Source organism: Xenopus laevis, chromosome 7S, assembly GCF_017654675.1.
Source record: "Xenopus laevis strain J_2021 chromosome 7S, Xenopus_laevis_v10.1, whole genome shotgun sequence".
In the NCBI taxonomy this organism is placed as follows: domain Eukaryota; kingdom Metazoa; phylum Chordata; class Amphibia; order Anura; family Pipidae; genus Xenopus; species Xenopus laevis.
In genome coordinates, this window is record NC_054384.1 from 34,195,812 (window position 1) to 34,213,263 (window position 17,452).

At 38.6% G+C, this 17,452-nt stretch overlaps 1 protein-coding gene across 2 annotated transcripts; it reads left to right on the forward strand.

Moving 5' to 3' along the window:
* The first annotated feature begins 5,410 nt into the window (after positions 1-5,410).
* On the forward strand, positions 5,411-7,220 carry neurog3.S (neurogenin 3 S homeolog). 2 transcript variants are annotated; one of them, XM_018226767.2, is made up of 2 exons: positions 5,411-5,599; positions 5,813-7,220. In XM_018226767.2, exon 2 carries the CDS (start codon positions 5,814-5,816, stop codon positions 6,492-6,494), a length of 681 nt encoding a protein of 226 aa, XP_018082256.1. In that variant the 5' UTR covers positions 5,411-5,599; position 5,813; the 3' UTR covers positions 6,495-7,220.
* Positions 7,221-17,452: the final 10,232 nt, after the last annotated feature.

The window sequence follows — 17,452 nt, forward strand, 5'->3', positions numbered from 1 at the left end:
ACCTAAATGACATTATATATTGCAGATTTAAGGCAATCCAGCATGCACATACTCAACAGGCTAGGTGTGAATCCGCATGTAAGTACACAAAAGAGCCACTTACTGACATTTACTGACCCCAGGCTCATATGATGTATATATAGATGCCACTTAGATTAATGGCCTACTGTGGGTTTGTGGGAGCCTTTATTGACTGGTTAAGTTGGATATATATATATATATATATATATATATATATATATATATATATATATATATATATATATATATATAGAATAAGAAGGATCAGCACTCACTATATTCATGTGAAGAAAAATTCGCTTTTTATTATTACATCATAATCCGACGTTTCGGTCCCACCTGGGGACCTTTTTCAAGGAATTTGATCGTGCACCACGAACCAGTTTAATGATCAGAGTGCTGGCACTGCGGGACTACATATATACACAGTGATATCTAAGTCCTCTTTAAATATACAGGGATTCCACTGTTATCCTTCTAGCAGGCCCAAAATAAAAAAATGGGGATGACTGATTTGTCCCTGATTTGACCTGTTTCGCCAAAAATTTGCCGCCGGCGAAAGCAGTCAGCCATTAAAGTCTATGGGCGTCAAAAAAAATTTGTTGCGCGGTGAAATTGTTTTGACGCGTGTCTTTTTTTTTGATGCACGCCGCCATACAAGTCTATGGGCATAATTTTTCAGGCGAAACGAGCCGAAAAAATTCGCCCATCCCTAGTTAAGAGTTTTCTGTACACATAGATTTTTCTGTACAGGTATGGGACCTGTTATCCAGAATGCTCAGGACCTGGGGTTTTCCGGATAATGGATCTTTCCGTAATTTGGGTCTTCGTGCCTTAAGTCTACTAGAAATTCATTTAAACATTAAATAAACCCAATAGGCTGGTTCTGCTTCCAATAAGGATTAATTATATCTTAGTTGGGATCAAGTACAAGCTACTATTTTATTATTACAGAGAAAAAGGAAATCATTTTTAAAAATTTGGATTATTTGGATAAAATGGAGTCTATGGGAGACATTCCGTAATTCGGAGCATTCTGGATATCGGGTTTCCGGATAAGGGATCCTATACCTGTATTATACATTATGCCAAAACAACAGCTTCTATACAGATGCAACATGTTGCAAAAATGTGTGAACAGGCTGACTGGGGATGATGGGACTTCTAGTTATAAGACTGGAATTCAAATAATATAAGCATTTCCCTTAACTAATAAGACCTATAAACAGTTTGATCTCATGCAGTGGTCACCTTTCCAGTGTGGTCAGGTTGTGCAGGATCACCTCCAAATGTGGGTTTGTATAGCATAAACTAATTTCTCACCTTAAGACGGCATCTGCTTTCCAACAGGTAATTAAAAGAAGGGACTTTGTGCTTACTTCTTAGGAATAAAGTTACATTTAATTATGAGCATGATAGTAAATGTGTTAGTAGAATCAATATCCAAAATGTGATACTGGCTCATCTATTTTAATGTTAGCATCTATTGTAATGATTTCTGAACATATTTCTTGTTTTTTTAATATTTAAATAATGCCTATATTAAATACTATGTATATGTTCAAGGCAACCATGACTAAGCCTTCCTATTGTTTCCCTTAGTCACCATCATAAGAAGGGCTATAAGCTAATGATAGGAAGAACACCAGTTAATAGCTGTAATAAGGACAATGCAATGAGGCAACCAATTATTTAGAAAGAAATAGTAAAAACTGTTATTGTTAAAATATACATTCATAGTTTCCTTTCCTTAAACCAATAACTTTGCATGCATTTGCCTAAAAAGTGTAAGCTCTTGTGGCAAGCACAGCACCCCCTCCACCCAACTCGGTTCTTCCCCAGCTACAGAGGAGAATCATTGCTACAGTGTGAGCAGGTATCCCATATGTCCTAAACCACAGTAAAAACATCCTGCACGCTTCTTCCTCAGAGGGCAAATAACAGGCTGCCAAGGACCCCTCTCTTGTTCCAAGTCAGCACTTGCAGACAGCAACCCATGCGCTAAGCTCAGTCCGCTGGAGGCTAACTTCCCACAAAGGAGAATATATATAGTTAATGGCACGCTCAAAACTCCATCTGATTCCCCTAACTCTTTGTGTTTAAAATATATTGTTTGATTTAGCTGGTTGCACAAAGAAGGCGAATGTCCACATTGCGCCTGGCATATGGATCCCTTGTATCCAAACAACAAGGTTGTGTGCGTAAGGAAAAAGGCTGCATCTGTTGCACTTAATAAAATCACCGAAATAGGGTCGTTGTTAACAAGATTAGCGGGCCTGCATGTAGAACAGAGAATGGAGACATGATGGTCACAGGTATTATATTATGGGTAGGTATGCTGGCAGAAACAGCTGCTCCCTACGCCTGTCTTTGAAGAGTATATACTTGTATCCGCTAAACATATGTCACTACAAATCACAGTATATTTTAATAGTGTCTGTCCCTATCGTGGCTTGGGAAAAGCACAACTCTCAGGGAAGGCCGCCCAACAGGTGTCCTGCCTGTGCGTAATGCACCTTTTCACTGCTCATCTCTTTGGTTTCCATTCTAATAGAATCAAGAGTTTCTTTTCTATTTTGTCTTTGTTGTATTTTGGAGGCTGTAAATAGTGGCTCCGTCCATTTTGGAGAGCCTTAAGCATTGTTTTGTGTTTTATCTTCTCTGACAAAAGTGTTTCCCTATGCGCCTTTGCTTTTATCAAGGTGACATATGGCACTTCCAAGTCCTCACTTATCCAAGAGGACATCAACCAGAGCGCAAGAGGGCGGCTATTCTAGAAAAGCATGCCCTAGTTTCTGTTAGTATTTTACAGTCTAAGTGTGTGGGAGAAAAAATAGGTAACTGTTATCTGAAAAAACTCAACTCCCCCTTCTCCAAATTAAACAGTACCATGTGTCGACAGCAGCCTGTGAGCTAGATGCTGATTGCAAAATCTGTTCATTGCTGGCAGATGAAATATGGGATACAGTTCAGCAGGTTACCATATGTTTTCAATAAAATAAGACAAATAGGGCAGCAGATAGGGATTGCAGTAAAGCTGTTATAAAGCAGCATAAAATAATCCAATGTAAACTGTGCTGAGCCCCTCCTTGAATGGGTCACTTAATGCCACCTCTGTGCTTCAACTGCCCAGACAGGTGCGTGCAGGAACCAAACACCATTTTTTCCTTAGATATTTTATCAGTTTTGTGGTAGTTTTGTGCTTGCTATGCTAACTATGAGTAAACATCAGCGACCAGTCATTGTGGAAACAGGAGAGAGTTATCAGAAAGTAGCACTATGAAGGTGATTTAACAATAAACGTGCCTGTACCACAGCAGGTGATATCTGCTCCAAGCCGCGTGATTAATGTTACCCAAAGCACTTCACTTTACAATCTCTTGTAATTATTTATTAAACGAAATCTATTTATTATTATTTTAGCAAATAGTAGTACCAGGTGGGGCTTTCTTTTCGTTTTCTGCTTTTGTTTGAAGGACGTTTGAAGTGGGTTGTCCAGGCTTTGGAAACTCGCTCGCCAGATTTTTCGTGCATCCAATTGTGCAGGCGGAAAAAAAACTGCCAAGGCTGGCTATTCATTTTTTTCACTTGTTATAAATGTAAAAAGGCACAGAAAATGACAAAGAATGCAATGTTCTCCACGGGAAGATGCAGGGAAATAAAGGCTTTTATCCCCAACTGTCCCCTTTACTCCTAATTGAAACTACAACCACTAAACAGATGCCCTTTTCTTGGAGAAGTCTAGGGTGTCCTCTCATTCCTGCGCTTCTGTGGTGCGCATTTGGGCACCTGTGTTTTATGAAAGCCTTACCTGCTGTTCACACTCAAAGGATGCTCCCAAGCGTCAGTGGAAAGCGCTAACAAAGGGAACTGTTTCAGCACCACCGCCATAAACATACCAGTTACAAGTTGGTTTTGCTTTGCGTTAGAAATCAGTCCTTTCCAAAACGTTTTGGATAAAAATGAATGCAGAACTTTCCTATTTGCCAATACCATGATTACATTTATAAAATAATTAAAACTAAAAAATGTGTAGGGACTTCAGCACCTTTGCAGCTGTTTAAAGTCAGGGCATTAAAACAAACAGATGTCCAGGAAGCTGCAGATTATGTCCTACACAATGTTTTGCGCAAAGGTAGAAAACCAATTTTGCGCACAGAATAAACATGGTGTCCTAGCTGTCAAATCAAACGTTCTGCCTGGAACGAGTGCACATCACTCTGTTTTAATATTTGAAAAAAAGTTTGGGTGAAGTGTTCAAAAGACATCTGATAATTTACTGACCTGGAAAGGCTCAAATTGCTCCAGTATCAGTCTCATCTCCCAACACATTATGTCTGCACGAGAGCACACTCCTCTTACCCATTAAAGACTGGTGTGTTTGGTAGTGAGGGAATTTTAGATGTCTGAGTAGGGAGCTCACAATAGTTTTGCAAAAGGTAATATGAAGTTATAGTAGGGAATTATTTGTCTTTGTAATCCTTGCAGGGCGCATTCACTAGAACCCAAAGGAATAACGCAGCGCTGGGGTTAGAAAAGCTCTGGGTTTTTAGATTAGTTCAACTCTCCTGAAAGGTGAGAATCCCATTTAAGGTAATCAAAATAGGGTGTTGTCATTAGGACACAAAAAAAAATCAGAGTGGCTTGTTATTTTTCTATTTTATTTATTTACTTATTTATTTATTTGGAGGGAAAGGCAAGGGTTTGCACCATAATTCAGACATAAAACAATCCGAGGATTTGTATGGATTGTCTTGCAACAGCATGCTTAGAACCTCTTGTACTGAGTTGGGCACAAGGTGGCTATTGCTCTATCTGGCAGTTGGGCTTGCTGTCCTAACTACTTGCACTTTGGATGTCCCCTGGTGTAGGCGTAGATGCTTTGAAAAATGAAGACTTCAGACCCCCTGTTATTGTTGTTATTGCTTAATTACAATTTCACAGTCATTATATTAATGTATAGCGCTGTCATAAGATACATGGTGAGGAAGGAGACCAAGGCCGCATGGAGGGGTGCAGCAGACACCTCTATATCTCCTACCCTAGCCCACTAACTGAGAACCACCACACCACTCCAAAAAAAACATATCGGAATACAGGGATTATTGTAATTCCCCAAAAAATGGTTAGGGTCATCAGTTTTCTCAAACTTTGCGCAAAGTGAATGTGTCTGGGTATAAGTGCTGGACTAAGTGTTGTGTCCCATTGGGAAACCCCTCTCCCTCCCGCCGAGCTTTTGGTGGGATTCCAGCTGTGTCAGACAGTGGGGGGGGGGGGTCGCGTGTCTTTCTTGCCTCTGATTGGCCATTTCGCAGCTTGTTATGATCCAGGCACACTCCACACGGGGACTGATAAGATAACGTGTGCCGAGGGGGCACGCTTTGTATTGACTACCAAATCAGCATTGTCCTGCACCGTGTATATAAACACTGCGATCAAGTTGTGCGCCTGTCGCTTATCTTTCCCACAGTCCAGCTGAACAGTTCCCTCGCACCCTTCTGTCCAACGGGACAGGACAGACAGCGCATCTTGCAGAACGCACCACCTACAGAGAACCTACTACAGACTTGCTTTTGAGGTATGTAAATACTTGCTACCATTTCAAACTACTAGTAATGATTTCGATACAAACTAAGCGCAGACAATCAGTAATGATATTGGATAGGAACAGTTCCAATCAGTGGCAGCGTTTTATTGCGCTGCCCATCGCATGTGCAACTGCTTTGACTCAGTGGGTGATTGTTGGATATTGGATACATTTGGGTTGACATTTTCCCTTTGGCTATTACAGGATGTCTCCCAAGAGTGACTGCCCTCAGATTGAGAGGAGAAGCGAGACGGAGCTTTATTACCAGATTTCAGACAACGAGGTCTCCCCTCTCTCTCCCCCCTGCACACCAGGCTCCCCGATCAGCCCTGCGGAAAGCGAAGAGTGCACCCCGGCAGATGGCTACCCGCACCCCAGGGAGACTGACAGAAAGAAGCAAAGGGTCAAGCGAATGAGATCAAAAGTAAAGAGCGACGGCGTCGTCGTAAAACAGAGGAGAAATCGCAGGGTGAAAGCCAATGACAGAGAGAGAAATCGCATGCACAACCTAAACTCCGCTCTGGACGCGCTGAGAAGCATCCTACCCACCTTCCCAGATGATGCCAAGCTCACCAAGATAGAGACCCTAAGGTTTGCACACAATTATATCTGGGCTCTGTCTGAAACTCTCCGTATGGCTGATCAGAGCCTCCTCAGCTCCGGCCAGCAGCACTTGTTGGACTCCTTAAAGAAATTCCCCAAAAGTTGTCTGATGATGGAGCTCTCCAGCCCCTCCAGCTGCGCTTCCTCCAGTGAATGGGACTCTCTGTACTCCCCGCTGTCTCAGGGCAGCAGCCTCAGCCCCACAGGATCCATGGACGAGCTGATGCCCCAGTCCCACCCTTACCTGAGACACAGCACTTCCCTAGCAGTAGAGTTCTTGTAAAGCTGCCATATAGCTTCCTCTGCTTCTTCTCACTGGCCTGTGTGTTCAAATCTCACGCCAATCACCAGTGGCGTAACTAGATATTACTGGGCCCCACAGCAAATTATTTTTCAGGCCCCCAAAATGTTTAGAGGTTGACTTGTTTCTCCAATATTTATTGAAATTGTATATGAATTAGGGCCTCATGGGGCCCCTATACCTCCTGGGCCCCCCTGCAGCTGCAGGGTCTGCTTCCTCTATAGTTACGCCCCTGCCAATCACTGCAGCCCACACTGGGAAGAGGACCACGCATCTACCTAACCCTTCTGCTTTCCCTTTAAATTATAATCTCTCTCTCTCTCTCCCCATATTTGCCTTAACAAAACATTCTCTACTCTGTGCACTTTGTATACTAATCATCCTTTACCCCTCCTAATCCCACAAGCTCTTAAATACAACGTTTATATCCAATTTTATCCCATTTCTTTTCTTGTAATCTTGTAATTTTCTATTGATTTTGTATTGTGGCTGGTATATGGCCACACAGGCTCTGTCAATATAATGCTGAATTGAAGGGAAATGATTTCTCAGAATCAATGTACTTAAATTATATTAATTTGCTGTTCCGTGTATTTATTGTTTTTAAGTCATAAATATATATTTTGTACAAATAAGAATATTTTTTTTTCGCACCAGCAAGGATGAATGAACTAAAATCTGCTGGCAATAAAAGTTGCTTTTACAAAATATGTCTGTTGGTTTGTTCCTTTGTGCAGAAATGAATGTGCATCATATATCGATACATGACTTTTCATTATTTAATTTAATTAATTGTGATATATAGACAAATTATTCACACTGCAAAAAGAGAATGTTAATGCTGCAGGTTGAGGAGACAAAAGGCTCTTTAATGCATGTACACTGCTTCTTTTGCTACCCCTCTGCTTTGCTTTGCCCCCTAGTGCAGGTTAGTGACTTTGAGTAGCAAATCCTAAAAAAAAAAAATTCCCTGATCACTTTTGAATATATCACAGTCAATAGATCAATACTTACTGAAAATGCTTTACAGAGTAAGTGATTCAGAGCATGTTTATATTACAGTAACTCAAATTTCAAGTCTATGTACAGTTTTCATAAGTTACAAAAAATACTTCTATATGACATTTCCATCCTTGTAGGGTCTGCCCATCAAGACAATATAGAACTGGTAGGATCTGCACTCTGTACAATACTCTCCATCTATTTTTTATATATTTTCATTGTAGTAGGAAATGCCAACACTGAGCAGTAGGCTTTGTATTTCTCAGTGTACCAATGGTATCAATTCTGCCCTGACAATACAATACCTTGTAAATATTCTTAACATATAATTGGTGGAGTCTTCCCACACCTGACAACATTATCCATCTGTTCTCAACGTAGAACCACTATAGTGTCTGCACACACAGTACGATAAGGCCCATCAATTTTCAAAATAAAACTGATATAGGGTCTGCCCATACAGTACAATAAGGTCAATATATTTTAAAAATGAACTGGTATAGGGCCTGACCACACAGTAAAATAATGTCCATATATTTTAATTGCAAAAACTGGTATAGGGTCTGTCAAATGCCCATACAGTAAAATAAGGTTCATCTTTTAATATGTAAAACTGGTATAGGGTCTGACCACACTGAACAATAAGGTACATCTATTTTCATGATAAAACCGCTATAGGTCTGCCCAAGGTGCCCACAAATAAGGTACATCTATTTCCAGTGTAAAACTAGTACAGGGTCCATCCACACAGTACAATAAGGTTCATATATTTTCACAGTATAACTGATATAGGGTCTGCCCCAAATCGCCCACAATGAGGTCCATCTATTATCAATGTAAAACTGGCATAGGGTCTGCCTACACAAGACAATACGTTCCTTCTCTTTCAGTGTAGAACTGGTATAGAATCTACCCACACAATACAATATAGTCAAAGCAGTTGGGTCTGCCCACACTATGGATAGTCTATTCCCAAGTTGGTTAACCTTGTCACTGCTGGATCAGTACCAAGCAAGACAATAAAGGATTTTCACTTAGGAATTTGAAGTCACCATAAGCAAAGAGCAAGCAAATCTTTGATACACTGCAATAATGGGGTGTGAAAGGGAAAGCAAACAGTCAAGAGCAGTGAAGATTTATTTACAGTAGGTTGCTGCCTGCAGGTATCAGGTGCTGCGTTGGGTAATGTGAGTCACCTGGCAGTTTAAAACTTCTGTATCTTTATGTAGTGTATGTGTGGAGGAGAGGGATTCCAGTGGCTAGTTTCATGAAGGATACCAACAGAACAAGACACAGAGCAAAGGAAAAGGTAAGGAACAATGATGGGAGCTGTATAAAAGAGACAGAGAATGGAATGTAGAGATCATTCAGATTAAACTGATTGATTTTTTTGGATACAAAGTATAGAAGTATCAGGGAAGATAGAAAGTGACAGAGCAGTGGTAGAGCAGGTAGGTGGGGAGGGAGGGAGCAGAAGCCCAATTTTGGTGCTGAATCAAATCAGTAGTTGAAGTAAAAATCAACACAAATCACACATGATCAAGTCCAGGACTGCAAGTAATTGTTAACCCCAAAAAAAAAGATATATATATTTGTCACGTAGTGAAAGTAAAAAGTCATTCTCCACACCTCTGGTTCTGACTTCTGAAATGATGCAGCAAAAGCCACATTGACAAACAGAGCTGTGAACAAGAATTGCTTTGGCTGGAGAAGAGCTGACTAGTGCAACATTGTTTCAAGAGACAGACCCAGGAGTGAAAAAAGGAACAGACATTTATTCCATTATGTTACATTTAACGGAACAGTAACACCAAAAAAACGAAAGTGTCCTAAAGTAATGAAACTATAATTTGTTGTTGTGCTGCACTGGTTGCCTCCATGGCTACACAGCAGCTTGTTTATATAACTATAGTTGTTCTTCTGAAGTAAAAACACTGGTTTTGCCAGTGCAGTGCACCAGTACATTATATTGTCTTTTCTTTAAAACACTTTAATTTTTTTGGTATTACTGTTCCTTTAATATTCATTGTAAAAGTTTAATGCTTGGCAACTGGCATATAATTAAATTTTTTTTTTTACTAAATGAAGTCTCTAGGGGATACTGTAATTTATTTTTCTGGATAAAGGTGAAACCACAGAAGGCTGACCAGTGGCTGCTGTAGACTTAAGGCACCCATAAACCTTAAGGAACATAAATACTGTGATGATTGCTCCGCCAGCTTAAACAAAAGTGGAATAAAACAGTCCATGTTTAAAAATAAAAAAAAAGAAAATAAATAAAAATAAATATACCATACCAGTGGGTGATCCCACTGGTGTCTAATAAAAGGGCAGCCAAGTTTGGGAGTTTTACTTTGAAAGCAGCTAGTAAGTTGCAGGTAAAACTTAGTCCCTTTGTAAAATGTATAATGAAGCAATTGAATTCTTAATGAATCAGATGAAAATTGAGCGTAGGACTGGCCAGATATGGGATGACTTTGACGTAGTTGGCCAGCTTAAATATATTGCAATATATGGACAAACAATCCCTGTTTTGTTTAAAGGGTAAGGCATTTTTCAGTAGCAGTATGCACAAAATGTCTCTGTCTTAAATATATTGATAATGGGTTGAGTGCAGAGGACCTCTTGCATTTGTCTATATATATATATATATATATATATATATATATATATATATATATATATATATATATATATATATATATATATGAGAAGGGAGAACTTCTAGTTATAGAATGCAATGCCAAATAGCACAACAGCATTTAAAGGGGAACTTTCACTATTACAAAAATAAAAAAAACGTAACTGAGATGAATAGGACATTGAAGTACCATGGGTATGCTTCACTAATCAGAGATGCAATAGATCACCTTGTTTCTCTCTAGATTAGAGGTTCCCAAAATATATAGTTTCCCCTATGAAGAACCAAAGTAGTCAATAGTGGGCTACAAAAGAGTCACGTCAGGTAAAATATGGCTATAGATGGTTATCTGCTGTTTTAATATGAATACAAGCTAAGCACGAAGACCAGTAAGAGACATATCTGGGATGAATATGTATTTACCCTCCTAGATATTTTCTATCTAGACTATAGTGGGATTACTGGTATGAAATATATATATGAACTTTTTGGGTAAGGGGGGTGTCTGAAAAATGTAGGGCTTAAATGAACCCCAAATAGTTTAAAAAAATAATATAGAAGTAAGTCCATCAGCTGACTGGTATCAGCATTTCCCATTTTACTCCTGGGCCAAAGCTTCCATCTTTTGATATCCAATTTAATCGGAACTTTAGGTTATACTTCTGGAAAGAGAACTCCCCCTGTCTTTATCATGCAATCAGATGCAGGGGCTTTTAGTTGTGAAGTAGTTAAATGAGGCTGGCCAGTGTTACAGACTTCATTAAACTTTCTGAGCATTTCACTTTTAGGATAAAGTGCTAAACTGCTTTCTTTGTATGGAAACTAGGCTGTTTTATGCTTCAGGGGGCCAAAGGCAAGCCTGAAATGCTAATGTCCCCAACAGTAAAATGCAGATAAGCCACATGAATCTTGTATTTACGCTTCCACAGAATCAATTTGTAGTACTTAGATTTATAACGTCTCCCTTTCTTTGCAGGCGCCAAAGGAAAGCATTCTTCCATTGCCCCCATTGCAATGTAGCTCAAAGACAAAGAGATGCTTTTGGGCCAATGGCAATTGTCATGCTAATTGTTGCCAAATGAATTAATCTAAAGGAAGCTAAGAGACACCATTGAAGCAATTTGTAAAACAAAGGGAATTTGGTATTGGAAGAGAGAATGTTTCGAAACACTGGACCAAAAGGTCAAATGTGAATCTTCCAAAAAAGTGATTGGATTCAGTCCCCTAATCAGAAATATTGCAAATTTAAGTTACTGTACTCTTTATAGATTTCAGTTAATGTAAGTGACAACAGAACACTGCTCAGGCACATCAAATGGATGTGGTAGGTGACTTATTATACAGTTTGCAGATGTGCAGAAATACTGTATGTCAGTATGCAATTTCTGTTAAACAGTTTTATAGGGATCAATACTGGCTTTCTGCTTTAATGCACATTGTTTGTTTTCATATGGTTTTTTAGACTGTGGGAGTCTTCCAACACCCAAGGAACTGCCCCAAAGGGATGGTGTGCACTGCACCAGTATACAAGAGACACAAATGATACCGTGATTCATAGATACAAATGAGCCCAGTTTATGCCACTTGTATAACTTATTGTGATTTCCTGTTTTTATAGATTAACGGTGTACTTTGTTTGTTAGTGTGAATGGAGAAATTTGTCATAGAGGAACGAAGTTGAGGAAACTAGGGGGCAAATTCACTAACCTCCGAAAATTCGCCAGCGATGGCTTCGCTCACAGCATAACACTTCGCCAGACATAGATTCGCCAGGACAACGCTAATTCACTAAAATCCAAAGTTGAGTCCAGGTCGCTGAATTGTGGCGAAGTTGCGCTAGCTTTACTGCGGCAAGCAAAGCGAAGTTGCACTAACGTTGCCTAATTTGCATACGGTGGGAAGTTAAAGTTGAATGGACGTATATGTTGCAGCAAATACATTACACTACACAAGCCCGGGAAACCTTAATAAAAGAAAGTAGAGTTGTTATATTGCCCTACACATGATCCCAGTGTATAGTTTATGTGCCATATGTTAGGATATTTAGGGGGGAAGGCGGATACCACAAAAAAAATTTACGATCTTTTGCAGCCTGAAAAAAGAAAAAGACGCTAGTGTTTTTTGGGACTTAAACATTTTTTCAACTATTTTTTGAGGATGTCCTATCTACCCTATTGCACTTTACCTGGTCTGAGATGGCGAAAGCAAGTCCAATATAAATAGCAAACCCTCCATAAAAGATTTAGCACAATCCCAAATGGAATCTGAATCCATATTGCATATTTAAATGTACATTAAAAACAATGAAAAATAAATATGTTTAAAAAGTAATAAAAGAAGTGCAAGGGTGCATCATTTAGTGCTCATTTCCTAAGCACTATGCATCCCTGCACTAAATCAAAATTTTTGCTTGGAGGGCCAAAACCAAAATCCAGGGACCACCAGTCCTGTCCCTACCGCCTGACTTATAGTAGTAGGGGGTGTTATATAGACTGCTATTTGTAGCTCAACCAACACCACACTATTCACTGGAATTGGCATTAATGTTAAGTGCTGTGGGTCCCAATGTATGAAAAATTACAGTTAGAAAAAGACCACCAATTTATCATTTGTTAACCATGGGACCAACAGCATGAGGTGGGTGATTTTCAAAACACCCTATATTAGTTGCCCTTAAAGGCAATCTGGGAATGGTGTTCAATAGTGCAAGGTTATCACAGAAAGTTCTGATGCTTTTTTTGTAGTAGCAATCGAATTCCTGGCACCTGCTTTAAGCCAATTTCAATTCATAATCAGAGTGACTTGTGCTGCCTATTAAAAGCTAATGGCCCATGGTGGGTTGTCGGTATTTTGATCACTGCTAGAAGTAGCAGAAGCTGTAACCAGAAACCCCATATGCCCTAGTCTTAAAAGAACAGTTCGGCGGAAAAATAAAAACGAAGTAAATAGAAAGGCTGTGCAAAATATAGTTAGTTATAACTATATTTATAGTTAGTTAGCCAAACATGTAATGTATAAAGGCTGGAGTGATTGGATGTCTAACATAAGAGAACAGAACACTACTTCCTGCTTTGCAGCTCTCTTGGTTTCCACTGATAGGTTACCAGACAGTAACCAATCAGTGACTTGAGGGAGGGCCATATGGGCCATAACTGTGCTGAATGCTAAGGATCCATTGCAACAACAGTTACAGTATGTCCCATGTGGCCCCCCTTCAAGTTGCTGACTAACTCAGAGTTAGAGAGCTGAAAAGCAGGAAGTTAGGTTACACATCCAGTCACTCCAGGCTTTATACATTACATTTTTGGCTAACTAACCATATTAGAAACATTTTTTATTTTGCACAGCCTATCTTTTTATCCAGTTTATATTTTTACACTGCACTGTTTCTTTAAGGGAGTTGACTTGGACTGTAATGTGCAGTCTTTGAGTACCAATATCATAGTAATTGGGCAATGAGAAGGGTTGAGAAGGGTTGGGTCGAAGGGTTAGAAATGATTTATGCTTTACCCTTTCCTGTCATAGCATAGGAACAAGACCATTCTGGGACAGTGGGAAATGACTTTATTTTCTGTAGTCATATTTTCCTGGCATTCCAAAAAGCCTGCCATATTTTAGTATATCTTAGCTTCTTGAATAAAATGTTTTGAATACAATGATAAATCAGAACATTCCTCCATATTCCTCAATTTTGTTGAGAAAGTTAGGTATAAAATCCCAAACGTGGTAAGATTAAAAAACATAATCTATAGGGATGCACCGAATCCACTGTTTTCGATTCAGCCGAACCCCCGAATCCTTTGCAAAAGATTCGGCTGAATAACGACCCAAAATCGAATCCTAATTTGCATATGTAAATTATGGTGGGAAGGGGAAAACTATTTTTACTTCCTTGTTTTGTGACAAAAAGTCACGCAATTTCCCTCCCCGCATATGCAAATTAGGGTTTGGATTCGGCCGAATCCTGCTGAAGAAGGCCGAATCCCAAACCGAATCCTGGATTCAGTGCATCCCTAATAATCTGTAAAATACTTGATAAGCGGCAAAGTCCTCTATAAATATTGATAAAATTGCCATTTAAAGTAGCTATAGCAGTGGTTTTCAGACTTTTAGGGGGTTATTTACTAAAATTCTAAAATTTCTCATTATTTTCTAAAAATTCCCATCTGCATTTTTACCTTATTTATTAATAAATTGATTTATTTAACCAATAATCAATTCATTTATATAATACAAACTCAAAAACATCTGGTGCTGGATAAGACTCGATAAAATTGTGAAAAAAATCCATATCGTACTTTTTTTTTTATTTGATGCTTAAAATCTCCAACTTTTCCTGATAATAGCCCAAAAATCATAAACTCTTTGGATTATTGTATGAAACCCAGCACAGCTCACAATATGTTCCAATTGTAAATGGGACACCTGCCATTGACTTCTACATGACCTCGACAAGTTTGAAATGTAGTGCTTTTTTATTTGGACTTTTAGCAGCCTCAGTGTTTAATAAAGCACAAAAAAATGGAGCTTTCTTTTCTACCAAACAATTTTTTCCCCTTTAAAACTCTGACCAGAAAAAAATCAAACTATATCTTCAGTTCCCCAACTCAGAAACCCACTTACCCAAGGTTGCAGATACAGTGTATAAAATATTATTCAAGTTCCAAGGCTGTGTATAGTAGAAAATAAATGCTCACTCCAAAAATCTCATCCTCATCTCATTGACCTTCAGGCTGTCCCCATATACTGGTAGTGCACATCAGTTATTGTAATGTAAAAGAGACTCATACTTGTTGGTCCATTTATTGAAAATAGATTAAGGAAAACCAAGGACTACTTCTCATAACTTGATTATCCAATCAAGACTTTTGATACAGTTTCCCTATGAGTATGCAAAGACTAGTGCATTTTTAAATGGGAGGGTGGGAAACCCAGATACTGTGGATACTGTGAACACATAAAATAATGTGAAAACACATTAATATATCTAATGGTTTAATGAAAGGTCGTGAGTGTAAGTTACATTATATTATTTACATAATTTGTAACTGATATTCATAATATCTGTCTAGAGGTGTTTCTGCACTATATCATATTATATATATGTTATAATTTTATATGTTAATATATATATATATATATATATATATATTTCTTATAACAAAAAAAATACAGCACTTAACAGGCTTATTTAGAGTAACAGACAAACAAGATAAATTCCTTTTCCATTCCATTGTTTGTCTAAAAATCAGTTACTCTAACTGAATAAAAACACACACACAGCCAAGAGCAGCAACTCACATACATGCACACACACATCCACACACATTGCGCATATAGGCAGTGACACATAAACTGACACAAATGGACATTCACATACAAAGATGGGCTCTCTCACACACACAAACAAAATCTTTCACTTTTTATTTCCTCTGAATTTCATTGTATTTTAAAATGACTCAATGTTTTCTCCATTATTGCCATTAAAGTGCTTCTAATTGGCTTGCAATTGAATAGAAAAGTTCAACTGGAGGGTATAAAAAGTAACAGATTGGCCCAGCATCTTCATAAGGTTCTTCATGAATAAATTCCTTTGCTGGATTTTACGCTTATACATTAAATGCAAGAGCCCACAGTGCTTAGTGTCAGAGCCAAGATTGATTCAGACAATGGCAAGAAACGCACCACTGACCGTGGTCCTGAACACAGCCGAGCACAGTGTACTGTAAGCGTAGAGCTTGGCCCTTCTTCATTCAGGCCTGATTTACACCATTCAGTGCGACACATCCTCCCCAGTGAGGCTGCCTGGATCCCTGTCAGATGCCAGCGAGCTCCTGCTGCCAGACAAATCACCATTACCATGCTACATACTTTGCCTGTAAGTTCAGCTCTGTATCCCCTGCAAGCTTTCTGTTTCAGGAAACTCCCCGCTGGGGAATCCAGCATTGAAAACAAATCAATTGCTTTCTTATTTAAATAGGTCTATTTGGGAGACTTCTTTATGATTAATGGGGGTATTTAAATATATGTGGTACCAAATATATTTTCTTCTTTATTTAATATTAACAGCTAATAGCGTTTAAAGGTATTAAGTTCTACTAAACTTGTATCCTTCCTTCCTTTTACAACGTTTTAAAAGCTACATAACCCTAAAATAAAAGGTGTATATAAACCTAAATCCCTTAAATTATTATTTCCCCTTCCTTGTAAACACAGCTACCTTACACCATATTCATTACAGTTAAATACATTATCTCCCATTATTTACAGCTGGGGTTACCCAGATATGTATTGTTATTTGGGCGTTATTTATCAAAATCCAAAAATTTCTCAATATTTTCTGAAAAGCACTGTGACCAAAATCCAAATCCACACTGACTTTCTCAAAAATTTCTTGTGCGAGGAAAGACAATAAAATCGTGAAAAAATCCAAATGGTATGATTTTTTCAGATTTGGCGACCGAAAACGCTTTTTCAGATTATCGCCTAAAAAAACACTAAATATTCAGCGAAACCCAGTGCAGATCAGGATATCTTTAAAACATCAACGAGACATCAGCCATTGATTCTATATGATCTCGGCAGGTCTGAGTTGGAGTACTTTTAACAGCATCGGGGATTAACAAATCTCTAAAAAAAAATCACATTTTTTAAAACTCCAACCAGGAAAAATCAGACTAATAAATAACCCTCTTAATGTTAAAATGAAAGTTATTGGTTGCTGTCAGTTGCATCACCTGGACAAACTTTGTGCCTTTTTATTAGAGGGATATAGATTTTTTATGTGATCTAAGAGAATGCAGCTGTTTAGTGTGCACATTGTACATGGGATGTAGTGAAATGTTGTAGAACCTCTTTAAATCATGCTCAGCTGATGTATATCCAGGAGTACCCCTGCTGTGTTAATAAGTCCGGCAGCTTTGTGCGCGGGTGCAGGGGGTACTAAAGTCAAGGGCCCTTGGCAGAGGGAGGCTGCTATCTGTGTGTGTGTTTTTAGCTGAGCGATCAGGTGGTGACCAATCAGTGCCATTGAATCACGAAACACTGTAACTGCTTCTGACTTCTGAAATAGCTTCTACAACATAAACATCAATGGAATAGTACAGTTATATAGCTGCAAGGATTGTTGAGCACTTTAAAGAGATATAAAAAAAGATATAAATAGTTAGAACCAGTGTTTTTTTCCCTAAATTTCACAGTTCATTAAATACCTGTTTTATCCCAAGATACTGCCTATCACCAACATATATATACACTCTAACTCTATCTTTATACTTTTATCTCCTTACAACAAGTT